Here is a 17,945-nt window from a genome sequence, read left to right on the forward strand (position 1 = left end):
AGAAACGTAGAACGGACGAGCCGTGCCACGGTAAGTGGCGCGATTATAATTTCCAAGGAAAGGAGAGACCGAGGACTTCCCTTCTGCTGCAGTCTGTTCTTCTCAGCTCCTTTCCAACCCTCCCTGGCTCATCCTCCATACAGTCGCAATGCCACTCCACGGATGCCGACTTTGCAACTAGCTGCAAGGCGCGAGCATCCACAGGAAGTCATTAAAATATTCATTGTGACTCGTGACTGAAAATTTCTGGACCAAATAAACATTCGGATTTGTCGTCGCTCCGTTCTCCTCTTTCTCTTTCCCTCGTTTTACCCACGAAATCGCTCTAACCTGCCTTTTGCGTCGGCAATGTTCTTCAATTCGTAAACACCCTTTATCACATTCCGTAATTCTACCGTTTCAACGTTTGAAAACTGATTCGTTTCATTTAAATTAATTATAGCGCAGTTTCTTCGGGTAAAACAAGTAATTACTAAACAATCTTCCGTTGAAATAGTCTGTTGAAATGTATAGTGATAATGGCTGTTGTATAATAAGAATATTTAGCGAATCTAACATATAATTGCTAGTTAGACTTTTTAAGGAACATGTATGACTAGTGTTGATAGGACTTGTTGCAAATTGTCGATAGACGCAATCATATTCCAAGGTAAATTGGTTGCCTATTCGTAACCTAACACCTTGGTTCTAACCTAGTAGTTAGCGACCCTGAAACTAAGTATAAAGATTTAAAGGACCTACTTCAGTTGTTTCTCAGAAAACGATTCGAATTTAAAACCACACGAGTGATTGCCTGATCTTCGCAAACAGCAAAATATAAAAACATTCAATTGCATTTGTCCAACTTCGATTTTTAAAATGAAAGAAAGAAGAATACTGTGTATGTAGCAACATGAATTTCACTTGTGGAGGATGTTTGGTCGTGTCGTAGTTTAAATGACGAGATTACTCGATGTCGAAACCGTCAAATATATTTTTAAATAATTATAAATACAGAGTGAACCGTAGATTGCTCGATACTGGTCGTTAAAAGACTTGGTACTCCGAGGCAAAACAACAGCGTGGCTCGAATTATCCTTTAACTCATGCACCGCTATACACTTATCACAGCTCTAATTCTCTTCGCTAGCTTCCAGAGATTAACGTCGTTGTATCCTTTTTCTCGTCTGCTTGCCACTATTATTCGGCCGATTCGAGAAGTTTTATACCGCGACACATTTTTACGGTAAAACGTTGTCGAACACGTTCCTTCGAACATTTGAGAAGCAAAAACAAGCTCGGCAATATAATTTGTCGAGAACTGGCGCCCACGTTCCTTCCCGTTCTCAATACTTTCCACATCCTTCCACCGTTTCGTCCTTTTTCTTTTTACGATTTTTCCGCCTTCCACCCTTTTCAACGGGGGCATACATGCATGCCAACGGGAAACTTTCCCAGGTTTTAGTACGATACAAAACAATTCCCGGATCCACAGTACCCCTTTCCATGGCACGATCAGTTGGCCACCTTCTCGCGTTCGAACCTACTTCCACGTTACTTCGACTCTTTCCACTTCGCCTCGATTTTCCACGCGCCCTGCTTCGATACAGATTCCAAAACAGTTCTTGGCTCCGCTGCAGCGCCGTTATTCCCATCCCGTTTTGAATATAACACGGCCTACTTCGCGATTCATAAGGCAAACTACGCGTATGAATTCGCATTACTCGAACAGCGACTTGGATAATCGTCGAAATTTCTTCGCATTACCGTATCTGATAAACGCTCACGATTGTGCACTCGACCGTATACCGGTGATCCACTTTCCAAGAATAATTGTCTCTGGTTTCGAATTGTGGAGTAGACGACGCTTCCCAAAAGAAGACGTAAATGAGTTGGAAGAAGAAAAGTGAAATAACCGGAGATCGCAAGAGAAAGCTATGAGAGGTGTATCTTTGTTATTTTTTAATGTCACTTTGCGTTTTATACACGAAGAGACTGATTTTAATACGGTGAAATAAAAAGGTAGTCCACAGATGTAATTCTTAAACGTAACCGATTAATTCACTGTCAAAGGTATAATTTGACGAAGACCACGTGGCACAGAATATGAACAGTTGATCCTTGATAATTCTCTGATTTTTGTACGTAAGTGTTTTGATATGAAATAACGTAATATATTCGAAGATATAAATCGTTTGTGAGTAAGCATCAGACCCATGCTGTTTTGTAAGAAACGAATATTGTAATAATTCTAGTCTTCGTGATATTTCTTAAACATTCAAAATGATTAAAAACGTATCGAATTTGAAAATTCTTCTTTGCTCCAAAATACGAGCAAATTCGATTTATCGCGTTTTTCATTCGCAACCTTCGATTATTAAGACGATATCTACTTTGATATTACGACGACAAATATTTCGAAAATTTCGAAGACTGGAGAAACACGAATTTAATTCTAAAACCAAGGAAAAAATTCAATTTTAATAACATAGAATCGATTGGCACTGTACTGAATTTAAAAACTGCCTCCCTGTGATGTATTATAGAAAATGAAACTGATGCCCCTCTTCTGTATTCCTCGAATCTCAGTGATAAACGAAACGAGCAGGATTTTCTAATTAAAATTTTTAATAATCTACGAAGAAACTCGAAGAAAATTTCACGTGCGAAGCTAACTAAATGCACGCACGTAGTTTTCTACGTAAGTATTTTACTTTTCAGTGGATCGTTAAAATTCGGTTTAGCGCTTTCTCGTTTTTCTCGCATGCAACTTACCAGCGTCAAGTCTAAAAGTAAATTCTGCCTCGACCTCTTTTGCCTCTTATCGTGGCTCCGTTTCGTTCTTTGAATAGCAGCGGGAGCAATGAAAATGATTAAACGCCAAGTCGCAAAGCCACCCTAATCCAGCGTCAAACGTGAAATCGGAGTTCGGTTGGCGGGTTCTTGCCTTTGTACAAGTTAAACGCCAAATCTTGCATGTGTATAAATAGAAATGGCTATCCCAGCTCGAGATTCATTAATCTTTTCTATTTGCCTTGCACTTTTTTTTGTATCTTTTTTTCAAAGTAAGGCAAATCTATGCTATCGTTCAGAAGTACATTTCCACTCAAAAGCCTTAGAACACCTACTTTTAAGAAAACTTCAATGTATAATACACATATAAACTAAGTATGCGCCATTCACATTGACATTGACATATACAGGGTGGTTGGTAACAAGCGGAAAGGGGGTGATTGTACGCGAAAAAAGAGGTCGAAAATATAGAATAAAAATTTTTCGTTTGAGGCTTTGTTTTCGAGAAAATCGACTTTAAATTTTCGCTCGGTACGCGTGCACTTTATCGCGTCTCGTTATAACGGATCTCACTGTAGATCGTTGCCTCGATGGAAAAATTAAAAAAAAAATTTTATTCTATATTTTCCAGTTACCACCAGTTACCAACCACCCAGTATAACTTCTTTTATGTTCAACTTAAATGGACTGTTGACAATTATTTTCTTTTCGTAATATTTTTCGTAATATTTTTGTTGAAGTGGTCACCACTTCTAAGAAAACTCTACATCTGGTTTTTTTTAGTTTTCTCAAGCACTGAAGCCATTGACAGCGTATAGACAAAGGACTGCGACGAAGGCAGACCATAAACAATAAACAGGGAACGTTGGCTTCGGGATTTTCAGTTATAGGGTAACACTGCTAGCGTGCGGATCTGGACCAGCTCAAATTGTATTCTTACTTTGAATTACACTTCTGTATTAAAATATATTTTTTACCTTACAATTTATCCGCGAGTTTCTCTGTTTATACGTCAAATAACCTTCAACAATTTTTAATCGCGGGTGTATGTGGACACTTGCCCTTTTTTGATATGGTGTAATTTATTGGTAAATTTACAAACAATGAGTCTTATTACTCAAGGAATTGATTAGGTTATCCGAAATGTTTTCATTCGTTTTATAAGGAAATAATAGACGCGCTGTGTTTTCTATTTTATATTAGTTTATTGAATTATGCACGAACATAATAATAGAAATAGAACGAAATTGATCATACCTAATTCAATAAAATAATATAAAACAGAAATTGTTGTTCATCTATTATACTTCTCGTTTAGTTATTAAACCATTGATAAGATAGAAAAGATGTTCCAAATTGATGGAAAGACTATCGTGACTAGTTGTAATAATATTTAAAACCGGTTAACATGCTTCAACGAATTTACTATTTAATTTCAATATGCTAGTGGCAGGATTGTAATTAAACAATTTAAATTTCAGGCGAGGTACATTAATAATATTTGTTGATTCCATGAAATATGCTATATGGTATTATATGAATACATATTACATATCAATATCGTATTGCATAAGTACAGACAATAACAGATATTTATTAATTTATCAATTCCTACATTTTTGTAACATTCTTATATTGTTTCTACGAATAGACCAAAGTGTTCAAACGTTTAAGAACGACAGTGCACGTTAACGTTTTCGAAATGGGGACAGTACGACGTGACGAAAGCAAAAAATGAAAGAACGAAGAAAGAGAAAAAAGGTAGATCGTACGATGTTAAAATTCGGCTGCAGACACAACGAATGCATGAAATTTTCATATGGTACAAAAGAAAAGCCGGATAAAGCTTCGGCGCCCTTTTGCATTCTCATACTGAATCGCTTTCTCGTCACCAGCTACCCTACATCCCCAACATTTCCACGATTCGCAACATTCCGTGTGCAGTGAAAATGATTAAACGCCACCATGAGTCTCAGCGATGCCGCACTAATCCGGCGTTAAAGGCAAAACCAGAGTCAACTTTGGGACTGTAACTTGCGAGTTACCCTCCCATTACATACGTAAAACATGAAGCGTACAACATGAAACACGAAACACGAAACAGCCCGTATGCATTCGTGTAAGCGCATACGCAAAATCGTTCTCCCGGACCCACGTCTCCCTATAATTATCGCTTTATTTTCTCTACATCTCCTACCCAAACCTTTCTAGCCATCCTTGTGCCTCATCCTCGTCCTAGCGTTCCTTTTAACCTATGTACCTTACATTGAATCATCTACATTATCAGAAAAGTGACTAGAATTACAATTTAATGGAAATACTGAAATGAATGAGAATTTGCGCTAAATGTCTTCGTCATTAAATGCATCTACATTAGGGGAATTTTCATTTTGATGTTAAGCAAACCTGTACATTACCGTATCAAAGATATAAACTTCAAAGGCAGTGTAAAATGAAACTATTTATGGAAGAGATTCAAAATTCTAGATCTCATACCATTCGATGCACAACATCGAAGGATTTAATAGATTCTAATATTCGTGTACTTATTCTTTCTCTTGTCGCATATTCTCATTCTCTTTTATTTGCTCCAAATAAACTACGTGAACATTTACAGACACATTGTCGTTCAAGACAACCAATCCATTAACTCGAGCGTAATGTAAGCGACATAATTAAAATCTTCAGTAGTCATGCACTCTTCCTTCTTCCTAACCTCGGACTCTGCTTTTCTACAAATTTATCCTTGCCATTTGAAAGTTAGTCGCATGAAATTTATATTCCCACGATCGTATAAGGAAATAGTTATTCAATTTAATCAAAATGCTAAATTTACTTCGTAAACTTGGAATAGAAGTTTCCCTTGTACGAGAGGTCGGAGGTAAAGGTGGCGAATAAATAAGAAACGGGAAGATTTCATAGGCAAAAAGACGCCTATAAAGCAATCGTGAAAACATATAAATAATTCTACAATTTTGCATTATTCGCGAACGAAATTGTTCGAAATCATACACAATGAATTTTATCGTCCTGAGAGGTGCATTAAGACTACGGAATATTAAACGTTCTGCGATCTACGAGCCTCTATGTTTCTCTATTCTATTCCATTTTCTCTTAATACAGCCACCTACACGTCGCTTTGTAACAGTGCGACGTAACAAACTATTTCTACGATCCTGTTATCATCTTTCCGGCTCTGAGGACATTCGTACAGGGACCGTCGGAGATAAAATGACGAACAAGAACAGGATTAATGGGCCATCGTATCACGCACCGTGGGCGATAAAATACCGTAGGAAATATCTCTTGGTGGCGAGTTCGAGCCATCCATGGAATTTACTCTCCACGACATCCATTATCTTAGATAATCTTCGCTGGAGTAAAGGTCGCCGAATGGACACTATTCCAGTTTCACCTCGTTCACGATTTCCCAACAAAAGTTACGATGCCAACTGAATTCCCTAAACCTAACCTGAAACCGTTGCTCGTTGAATCTAAGACTGGTTGAATATAAGAACAGAGATGCTTCAAGTTTTACATAATCTCCGCGTTTAATATTAAAAAGCTACACCTTTTGAGGGTTTCGCGACAAAAAGTCGGATCGAACGGTCGGCTATGGATAAAGGAAGAGTGGAAAAAGCTGCAAAGTCAACTTGTATTCTTTGACGACTCCGATACTCGAGGGAAGGGAACGCGTATAAGAAGGTTCCTTGCGTGTCCCGACATATAAATAGGAATATCGCGAACCGAAGAAGAGGGTGAACCACGCAAGGCTACTATATAGAAATAAGCTAGACGGCACACCCCTGTCAAGTTCTTAAACCGCAGCGGTCTGCCAAGTGGGATTCTGGTCGTTCCGTGAATCCACGAGGTAACTCGTAACAGAGTCACCAAAGCGAAGAATTACGACTGGGACGTTGGATTTTCTTAAATTTCGAGAAGTTGTTCGATGCGAGACGCGGTGAATATCGATGATATTCTTACCTGCTTGTGGCCACTGTTATCATACCTACGTCAAATGCTATTAGGATGAATAATAAATTTGCTCGCGTCCCTCTGGGAGAACGCAATTATTGCATTAATTTTGTACACGTAAAATATATCCAACCTTGTAACGTATTATATCGATCGTATTACTATTTATAATTGCGTTGGATAGTTTACGTATCTTATTACTGTAAAATTTCTGGCGAAATAGATTTACAGTGAGATGGTAGAAATAATCTTATGTTAAAGAAGATATTAAGCCTTATTTCCAGAACTCTGGAATCAATAGGAGCAAAAGTAGATCATTTCCTTCCTTCTCTTTTTACCCTCTTTCCATTCTTCCCGTCTTCTTTTTAATTCCTTCGAGATATAAAGATCCCTCATTTTCACAAAAAAAAAGAGAAGAGGCGAAACATCATATATCATTAAAAAGTCAGAAGAACCTAAAATAACTTAAGATTAACCGGGTCTATAATTATGAAACTTTTAATCCGCGTCAAACAAAACCTTATTATTATATTATTTAGGATTCATCGCGCGCCCAACGCGGATACATCTTTTAATGGATGTTGGTATAAAAATCGGAAGATCTTTCGGACGGAAGCCGACCGGTTGCGTTTCTTATCCCGACTTTAATTAAATTCCAAAGAATCGAAAGTAAGGAAAAGTTCTCAGCGGCAGTTACCGAACGGCTCAGCCACGCAGGTTTTAATAACCGTCCCGGATCTCCAGGCCAAGAAGAAGCTGGCAAATGGCTGTACGGCGTAGCTGCTGGCTGTGGAAGTCGAATAGAGAGAAGAGTATCCGAGCTCGACGAAGTCAAGCATCGATCTCTCTGCTTGTATCCTACTCTAACTTCGTCTCTTCTATCTCCCTATATCTATCCCTGTTCAGCCCTTCTCCAATTTCTTTTCGTTACTCTTTCGTTCTTAGAATCACCGTCTCTGCCTCGAAAGACTCGAACGTGTCTTATATCTATCTCTATCCCTTTCCATCTCTTCTTCATATAGTTACACCTATACCATCCTCCTCCATTTCGCTATCTTCTCCGTCTTTCCTCGCTGCGACACGTCTATCTACTTATCTATCTCCCCATGTCTCGTTATGTCCGTCTATTCGCCGTTTCTCTACTTCAGTATTCACCCCTTCGTCACGTTTTTTTCATTGCCTCGTAGCAGCCAGCCTGTCTCTGCTCCGCAGACAGTCGATACACGATGTTATCGCACGATCTTAAAGCATCATTTTCTAAGAACACCCTCTTACTTCGACTCGTGAATTTCATATACATACATGTAAAGTGTTAAAAAGAAGGGAGACTACGTGAAGATCGGAGAAGGAATCGCTATATAATTCAACTAGTGTCTCGCGAGTAGCGTTGAATTATTCAACTTCGTGAACCCTGCGGATTTTCGTTCAATGCTCCCTCAGATTCGTCCGTATCGTTAAATACAACGCGAGTTGTTTGCGCTCATCAAGTAGATCGACTCGAGCGCGAGATGACGCTTGTACCGTACGCGAAAGAATTATATGGATATTACTTTATTAACATCCATTAATAATTAAGAATGAAAAAAAAAGATGTCTAACGAGCTTATAGTACTTAGCCAGAAGGATAAAAGTAAAACTCATTTACAAGGTCGAATGCTCTTAAATAAGAATGATTTTACGTACAAAGTATCGTTCTTGTGATTTACATTGACTACAAGCTTTTTGTTTTTTTCGATGGATATTATAAGACCTTAAGGTCGCAGACCTTTCTTTTTTTAACACCCTGAAAATCTGTCTGTCTCTCTCTTTCTATCTTGTGTCGCCTTGTTCTTCCTTTTTAGCTGTTTCCCCCGGTTCGCCTTTTTCTCGTACGATGACACGCTTATCTCGAGTAAAAATTTTTCGCGGGCGTACACACCGTAGCCGCAAAAGCGACTAAAAACAGTTTCTTTTTCGGAGAGTCGCGTAACTGCGTGCTTGAGTTTCGTAACGACCCGCGCTGTTCTCGGTGAAAACATCAAAGCGAAGTATCTCTTTCGCTTAAAGATAAATATCCAAGATAGAAAAATTCTAGATTCTTTTCATCTTTCTTCGCGTTGCTCTTACGTTGTAAGGAAACGGGGCAACGTTAATTCGACGTTACACGGACATTTTATGCAGAATTGCGAGTCACAAGATTTCGATGTAACGCGTCAGAAATACAGCTGAAGTAGCGACGCGTTAAACAAACACAAATCGGCGGATGGTGTGCGAGTCAGTGTCGAAGATAACGTTATTCCCTAGTCGAATTAATGTGGAAACAGTGGCGACGTACATGTCACTTTGCATACTGAGAATCCTATTTGATTAATGCCAGGCGTAATCATCGGTCGTGTAACATTAGGATTGCTTTGATGTCCGCATTGTATAATGTAAAAGTCATCTCGTAAACCAAACGTCGATGGATAAACATGCTTACATTTGGACATTCCAATTATCCTTCGACTCCACCCTTTTCGTTAGAATTCTATTTCAATCTCGTCGTTTTCATCTGTATTTTTAATTCTAATTGCTCTCCCTTCTTGCAATCTTTTTACACGTAGTGTATATCGAACATATCGTAAGACTATAAATTTACATAAAAACTACGAAGCAGCTCGAGCTTCATCTAAGGATTTACTACCTAGTCACCTCGATAAATCAAGAAATTACCCTCCATTTGTTTCCATCATCTTTCTGCCTCTTGCCTCTTTCCTTAAATTTTTTAAACCTCTTCCACCTTCGCGAACGTTCGTTTTGAGTCTTGACAGGGCACGTGGAAATATAAAATAGTCGATCGTCGAATTGTTCGTCGTCTCAATTAACAAAACGATCTCGCGTCGTTAATCGCTACGAGACCATTACTGAACACTTGTGTGACGTAACAACGAACAACGAACAACGAATACGAACGGTAACTTGAATTACCAAGTCGTATAAAGGATGTTTTCCAAAAAATTTGTCACAACTACGTCACTCGATCAAATTGAAGAAGAAGAATTTCTCGTTTCTCTCGAAAGGTATCCTATGCCGGAAAATGGATAGAAAAAATGTAATACCACTTTGCGAGACAACAGTGACCGTGAGACAAGACGTATGTATGACCTATCGTACAGCTACATCACTGAACGTATCTTTCGTAACAGCAAGACGACATCGGCTGAAAACCCTCAGGATGCTTTCCACCGAAGACATACCCATCTCTATGTGGAAAAGCGGCTCGGTAATATCGGATTACTCTTGGTCGTGTCTGATGCTTCTACGTACTATTGCTACGTTGCTCGTAATGGCAGGTGTATTCCGCCTCCGCGATACGGCAAAGCTCGTGTGCAATGGTAGGGTAACATTATTTTCCGATACAGATATACGTTCCATTGACACTGACGATCACACAGCAGAAACGACACTGCGGAACGTCGAAACACGTTTAAAATGCTCTCACATAAATATTTCGCTCTTCTGCATACAGATACGTTAACGTTCGCTCTTCTTCGAGTTGTTACTCAACGAGACTGGGGAGGAGATACATTTTATAACAAGAAATTTATCAATGATGTCTACTTGATGTATGTATATCGTAGGGCGTGTTTGATCAAAGATACGAGATAGAAGATTATATGATACAGGCGAAAAAGCTGTTATACGCTCTTGCACGAGGACAAGAGCAGGTTTCATGGATGGCGGGAATAAGTTGGTCGTATCTGGAATAAGCTTTGTTGTAGCGTAGCGACGCTCGGAATTCCTGTTGATACGTTGTAAATGGTCGTTGGGGTGTTACATGAGATAGTACATATCTGAATGCTCTCATTAACATTTCCCCCTGTTTTCATAGAAAATATTACGCGTAATTTGAACGCGTAACGTGAATTTCAAATAAAATATAAATATAAGAGGAAGATTCAAAGAAACGTACGATCGAAATATTAAGCTTTGTATTGATAAATGTTTTTAATTAATAGCTTGTTGTTCAGAGTTAGCAAATATTATTTGAATTCGCTGTTGTTTCAATCCTTTCGATATTATATGTGATTTGAATCGTCGTAGCACTTCGTCCTTGTCCGTTGATATGTTGCAAATCGAAGACTTTAAGTGTAAAACTACAGGAATAAAATTACGTCTCTTTTTATTTCCGTGTACTGAGTTTACCTTTGAACCGACACCCACATATTCCGAAGCGATCTAGTCTGCCATCTAATTTTGTTTTATCCTCGAAAAAATGATAATCGCCTAAACTTCTTTCAATTTCATAAAATACAGACTCGCGCTCGATCCAATTAATTTTATATCTCCAAATGTCGTAGCAGTGTAACCGACTGAACGAAATTGTAAACAATTTCAATGACCGCGATGAAACCAACCCCAACGAAGCAATTAATGAATCTTATTAAAAAGACGTGTCTCGTGAATTGTAAGTAATTCCGTGAACTTGGATGGCAGATTTCTCCAGATCGGTGGCTTTAATGGCGAGTAACTTCGCAGGAATACAGACGATATTGTAAAGCACGCTTTAGAGAGATATCTCGCGTGGTTGGCCGTCGTGTTCAAGCATAGTAGAATATGCGTCGATGGCCATACACGAGCCGGCGGTTTTGTCATTCTAATAGAGGAGCCAATGCATCAATTATAGAAACACAGCCGAGCCAGTCTCGCATTACACGGCCGCCGAATAACGCGGTCCGATTGCGCCCGATTATGTGAATAATAAATTGGCATTCGGATGCTATCGGTACCCGAGACATTCGCCGTTCAGAATGCCAACCTTTTGTACGGATTACTCTGTGCGCGAATTAGTATAATTCGCGAGGAAAGGTCAGGTACAACGCCGTGCCGATTCATAAACTGTATGGAACCGAATCGCGTCCACGGTATTTGTACCGTTAGGACTCGTCTGATGAATCGAAACAACAGAAATCGTCTCGTGAATATGAGTTTCGTTCGCAACTTTTTGAGAAAAGCTTCGATAGTAATATACAAGAAGATCTTAACTTTAGCTTAAAGAATTCGTGACACATCGTGGATATATTTCTACCAGTGATTTATTCATTTTAAGAGTTGGAGAGTTAGCAAGGTACATTGAAGTAGTAGATACGTATATATAAGTATACATATACCTTACACGATTCCTACTTTTTCGTTATAGAAATTAATACGTAAAGAATAATAATTTGAAAGATTTTCTATAGTAAGTTAATATTTCTAAGTAGTAACGTTGAAATATTTTGTTCAGTAATTTGAAATTCATCATACACAGCCTATGTTGTGATACTTTTACATCGATTAAAAATGATACTTATAAAAAGTAACATTTTCTTTCGCTAAAACGTAGATCAAAGCATTATAATCGCAAACGATATAGTCGAAAACCAATTCTAAAATCGATCATTTTTTTTTCGATACGTAGTTATCTCGGAAGAGACGCGTACATCAAGGATTTATTAAGGATTACGTTAAAAATTCTTCCATTTCACAGGTAAATCTCGCCACTCGAAAATAATCCATAACGATATATACATATGCATAGAGTTACCGTGACGAAGTAGCAGCAAAATACTTTTTTCCACAGACACCTCGATCGAGCACTCATTCCGCCAGCCAATGCCCGGGAAACGCGGTAAAATTCGATTTCGTCGCAACGTGCGCGTTCTAGCAGCGAGAGGGAAATTCTTCAATGATGAACACGACGATACTGAAGCTACGAGCACATCGCCCTGTCTCTCTTGTCTGATAGCGGGCGTGCTATTAATCGCATTAGTCGGACGGTAGGTCGCTTGAGTGGTAGGTACCGCTACCTTCCTCTACAAAGGCATCGTACCTTTGCTCGCGTCGTTCGAGATGCTACTTGCCAGACGTTGCCAGCATGAACACAGCTGGAAGACAGAAATTTTCTGTTCTCATCGAATCAAAAGACTTCGCCCGACCACCCCATAGCCATTCTAATTCCATTTTGTCGACACGGAGATTCGAGAAGGAACCGCTATATAATTCACGCCAGTGTCTCGCAGCTACTTCGGTGCTGAATTTTTGGAATTTTCGTTTAATACTGGCAGAAATTCGCATTTATTGCGTGGTACAGTGCGAGTTCCTTGCATTTGTCAAGCAGATCGATTCGAATAGAAGACAACGTGCACTTGTACCGTGCACAAAACTATTGTACTATATAAAGATCACGGGAAAGTATGATAAATCCATCTTTGTTAATTTTACGTGTATCGTTATGACACTTTTATGCTAAGAAGAACTATTTGAATATGATACAGCGGAAAAAAGGAACAACCTGATAGATTTGAAGATATAAACTTGAAAATGGTACTGGTGATAAGCGTACGATGTTCTTATAAGAAACGAATAATATTAGTTTAGTTACCACGTGAATTTAATTTAACCGATATTAGTTATTAATATCGTTAAAGCATTCAGAAAGGTGACGAAAACATATATTTAATGCTAAAGTTAAATGCGAAGATAGATCTGACGTGGAATTCCACCAATTGTTAACAACATACAGAGTTTTAAAGTATATGGTGGCATACAAGAGAGAAAATGTAATTTATGTGTTACATCCGTAACCTTTGTACCATATATATGTATAATATGAAAATCAAATGTTAAAGATCAAAGTAAATGAAATGTCAAAAAGGATTCGTTGATTTTTAATGCTTTATGGATGATGTTTGTCAGGATTATTGCTGTGTTTGTATTCATAGTACCTACTTTGTGCGAACAAATTGATGTAGTATGGATCTTTGCGTACAATGGGGAAATACGGCTATATGATTCCTTTGTCCGCCGTATAAGCGTCTTTAGTGGATAGACAAGACAAGTACGAAGAAGGTGCATTTTATTTTCAAATAAAATACAAATCTCACAAAGCGTGCGTTTTACGAAGGATTTAATATTAAAATTTCGACTAATTTCATTGGAAAGCTCTGTCGAAAAAAGCTGGCGCTAATTGGACGAGCTCGGAACGTTAAGATAACGAAATAGGTTTGTAAATGAAAATTTTTAAGTTGTATGGAAGATAAAAAGCCGAGGTGGTTGCCACGAAAAGTGAGTGTAATGGAATTTTTTCGCGTCTTCTTTGTTCATCAGCGTAAAAGCATCGTACACGACGTAAGTAAAATTCGCAATTAAGTTCTACTGCTTAAAAAGTCTACTCTTCTATACGTTGAACCTTGACCGCGATTCCACCACAGTGCACTCTACACGAGGTGAAAACGAACCTCCGACGCGTCAAGCTTTCCCTTGACGACCGAACTGGTTCCCCTGAATTTTAAAGTATACCAGAGAACGCTAATGATCCTCAGCAAACAATTTTGTTTATAAAGACACCGTGTATAACGCGATAATAAAGATCGTAAATATAATTATTTACATTTACACAAATTTTGTACAGCATAAAACTTGAAAATCGTGTTTGTCATAAAGAAATCTAATTATTTCCATCGACGACTTATCTTACATTGTACATTTCAATCACCAACTTCTGCATCTTAAGATTCAACATACTCAATTGAATTTCTTCAGAAGTTACGACTCTTATATGTCTCTTTCGGCAAATATACCAAGTATTCCGATAGACTGGAAGAAACAGCGTACCGTGGAAGTACGCGTGGCGCGACCGCGTGGACAACAATCCACCGCAAGTGTATTTTAATCCGGCGATTTATATCGGAATACGTAATGTACGTGCGACGTGACGTCGACCAGGAATCGGCTGAGAACTCTCTTAAAACTCCCTGCAACGAGCGACTCGGGTGAATCGGGGTGGACGAGGGGCGAGGACGGGTATCATAAGCGAGGTCAAGTACCGATGACGCGTTCCGTTGATATATTTTCGCCGCGGTCTTTCGCATAATTCCGTAAAAATATACAGAGCGAGTGGTGGTGAAGTGGTAGAGAGCGCCCTTCGAGTAGCAAAGAAAGCCGCCGTGCGCTGTATAACTTGGCAAGGCAACGAACCTTCCAACTATCCTCATCCTCCTCCAACGTCACCACCACCTCTCGTGCCACGACCTCCTCCTCGCCTTTTCGTCGACTTAGCCGGTAGTTCTCTACCTACATACCTACACGAGTGGAAGAAAGACACCGCCATTTCTATAGGCATTCATCATTCACTCTTCGCTCAACGTTCCTCTCTTCCTCCGCCTCGTTCTCTGTCTCTCGCGCATTCTTTCCTCCCCTTGCTCGGCGCCCTCTTACATCAACCACTGTTTCTGTATTTGTTCGTCTCACTCTCGCGTCCACTTTCTCCGTTCCCTTTCCACCCTCGCGCGAGACATCTCGCTCGCTTCTTCTCCGTCTTACCCTTGCCCACGGCGTTTTCACCCGTGGCCGCCACGCTTTCCTTCTCTCCATAGTCATTTCCCACAACTTCTAGCGTTACGCAGCTGAGATGCGCATTGACGGTAATCTAGCAGGCTTTTAACCGAATATCACGCTTCTCCGTCGAGCGAGACATTGATGACCGATTTTTGAATCCCACCGGGAAATTATTGGCATTAAGAAGGAAGTGGGGAAAGAGAGTACGTAGAGTAAGTAGAGTAAGGGACAGACGGAAGAATGTTTCCGGCAAATTCTGTGGGGAATGAAACTTTTTGAGAGGATACCCTCTAGATAAGAATCGAAGACCATAGGTGAGAAATAGTTTGTATAGTTTGAGTCTGGTTCACGTGTATTTTGATCTTTTTGATATTCTGATTTCGATATTGGTACCTGGCTAATTTTAATGCTTTAATAATGGAATATTGCGAAGACATAAGGATTTCAAGTAATATGTAATTTGAATTATGTTAAATCAATAATGTAGGAATAATAACCAAAGCCTCTTTAACGCGTACGCTTGACCAGCGCCACATACGTGCGACGCTTTAAGATTAATCTGGATTTAATTTTTAGCTGAGAAATAAATGAACGCGTAACCGATGTGCTTGATCAACAGAAAAAGATCTCAAAGTAATGTTTATAATAAAAATATATTGTATTATTAAAGATTCATAAAAGTAACGGAAATAAAATATGACGTGTGATAGACGTTAATGTTTTATTAAATTTTCATTGTTCGCGATAAATGTTTGATCGATAAAGTGTTAATACGGTGGATACTTGAAACTATCACTGTGTGGCAATATAAAAATTAAAAAGAGGGCTAACCTGATAAATCCATAAATGCACGTCTCTTAAAACTAACTATTAAATCTACGAAATCTACCATGAAATGAACAATATAATTTCGTAATAATAATAAATACTAAATATTCTTCGAGCAAACGACAAATATATTTAATCTGGAAAACCAAATAAAAACACAGTATCGATAATATCGAATTAATTAACACGTTAAGTATCATACTACTGCTCTACGGTTCTACTGTAAAAACGAAAAGTGTGATTTATCATGTTTCTCCCTATTTCCAATTGCGAATATTTTTTAACGTATCTCCCTTTCCTTGTTTAATTACGCGCACTTTGTGTGCTCACAAACGTGTCGTTCAAACTTACGCTCCCAAGCGTCTATATGTACGATGGCGTCATTCGGTGGCAGAGTTAATATTAGGGTTGCTATAACGTTATATGAAATAACTTTAAACTCAGCTTAATTAAGTTGAAACTTCGACGTAAAGATTTCGATTTCGAGAAAATTATTTTAATTGGTGGTACCGAAACGATTTATGTAGATACTTGTGTATGTATGCTATTTGATAATTGAATTTCAATATATATAGATTTATGATGACTTTCGTTCGTAGGAAATTAAAGAAACAAATTGTATACCTGTTATGACATCGGATAAACGCCGCGGGTTTCGAAAAACGTGCTCAGTATTTTAAAACTTTTCAGTATTCTGTTCAACCAATGATTTTGAGATAAATAGCGAATATTTTTTTAATCGTGGTTATTTCAACCAGAAACGTAACCAATGATGGATTGATCAATCGGTACAATTCTATCACGGGTTTGCATTTCATGATTTCGCTATCAGATGGTTTACTCGAATCTATTCCCTCGTAAACACAGAGGCAAATACTAATTTAATGTAACGGAAAAAAAATAGTAATAACGTAAATCGTAACATTTATATTAGTAATAATTTTGCTTTGTATTACTGAAATCGATGTTTAATTGAAAGCATGCGATGAAATAATACTTCGTATGTATGAGGCCACTTAAAAAAAGGATACGTAATGCGAATTTAATACGTTTCATAATTTATTATTCGTTCTTTTCATTATTGTTTTCCGAACAATTGTACGTATGGATATAACAATATAATTCTACGTGATAAAGCATAACAAGCACGTCGTCACGACTAGAACGTTCGTACATGCGATTTATAAACATTTCAAATGGAACGTATTTCCCTTCGTTACGAATTCAACCGAAGACTCGACGGTGAATGTTTTCATAATCACGACAAACTGTAATAACGCTACTGATTTTTATTTACTGTTTCTGGAAATAGCATGTAACACGGGGAACAACAACAGAACTACGAGCTTCCGTCTCGAACTCTACCTGGATTGTTTACTTCGCTGCGATTACGCGTATTTTCATAAAAACAGAAAAGAAAACATATTAGTTTATCCAACGAACGAACGTATCAAACTCGATGCACTGGGGATTCTAGGAACGACGACGACGATCGTTCGTTCGTTTTCATCGCATGAAAAACACGTTATTTACACGACCATCGCTTGCTTCCCCCTTTCACCTCCTCTCACGTCGTCAAAGAGAATCATGTGCAAAAGCTTTCACGCGGACCGTAGCAACTGCACATCAAGAACGCGGAGTATTTACTTCCAGCCAGCGTTGAATAGACACGTACGGGTCGACTCGAGTGCAACAACCCTCCATAACCGTTGGAGCAGTTGCACAACGTTCGACCAGCGATGTCGCGCAACGTGCCTCTGTCGTTGGCCGTACGACGCCCGTACGCGTGTTTCATGCCCACGGAATACTCGGACGATTCGATAGAAAACACTCGATAGCTACACTCACCGATGGAGATCTTGTCCGGATACGCTGCTGGCAGCAAGATCATTAAAAGGCCCAAAGCGGTGGTCATGATGGTGGCAGTGGAAGCCGGCCTGATGATCGAAGAAGAACTCGCGACGTTCCTGGTGTTTCCAAGCGCAGAAGACACGACACCGAGAAAAATCGTGGCGCGGCGTCGTCGCCGCGAC

At 38.9% G+C, this 17,945-nt stretch overlaps 1 protein-coding gene across 2 annotated transcripts in view; it reads right to left on the minus strand.

Moving 5' to 3' along the window:
* The window catches only part of LOC100749550 (glutamate receptor 1), a 339,260-nt gene that overhangs the window by 320,704 nt on the left and 611 nt on the right, over positions 1-17,945 (minus strand). For both annotated transcript variants that reach the window (XM_033318839.1, XM_033318838.1), the window contains exon 2: positions 17,761-17,945. In XM_033318839.1, coding sequence (XP_033174730.1) covers positions 17,761-17,945 — 185 coding nt within the window. The remainder of the gene's footprint in view (positions 1-17,760) is intronic.

The sequence above is a fragment of the Bombus impatiens genome, unplaced genomic scaffold (assembly GCF_000188095.3).
Source record: "Bombus impatiens unplaced genomic scaffold, BIMP_2.2 scf_0128, whole genome shotgun sequence".
Taxonomy (NCBI): Eukaryota; Metazoa; Arthropoda; class Insecta; order Hymenoptera; family Apidae; genus Bombus; species Bombus impatiens.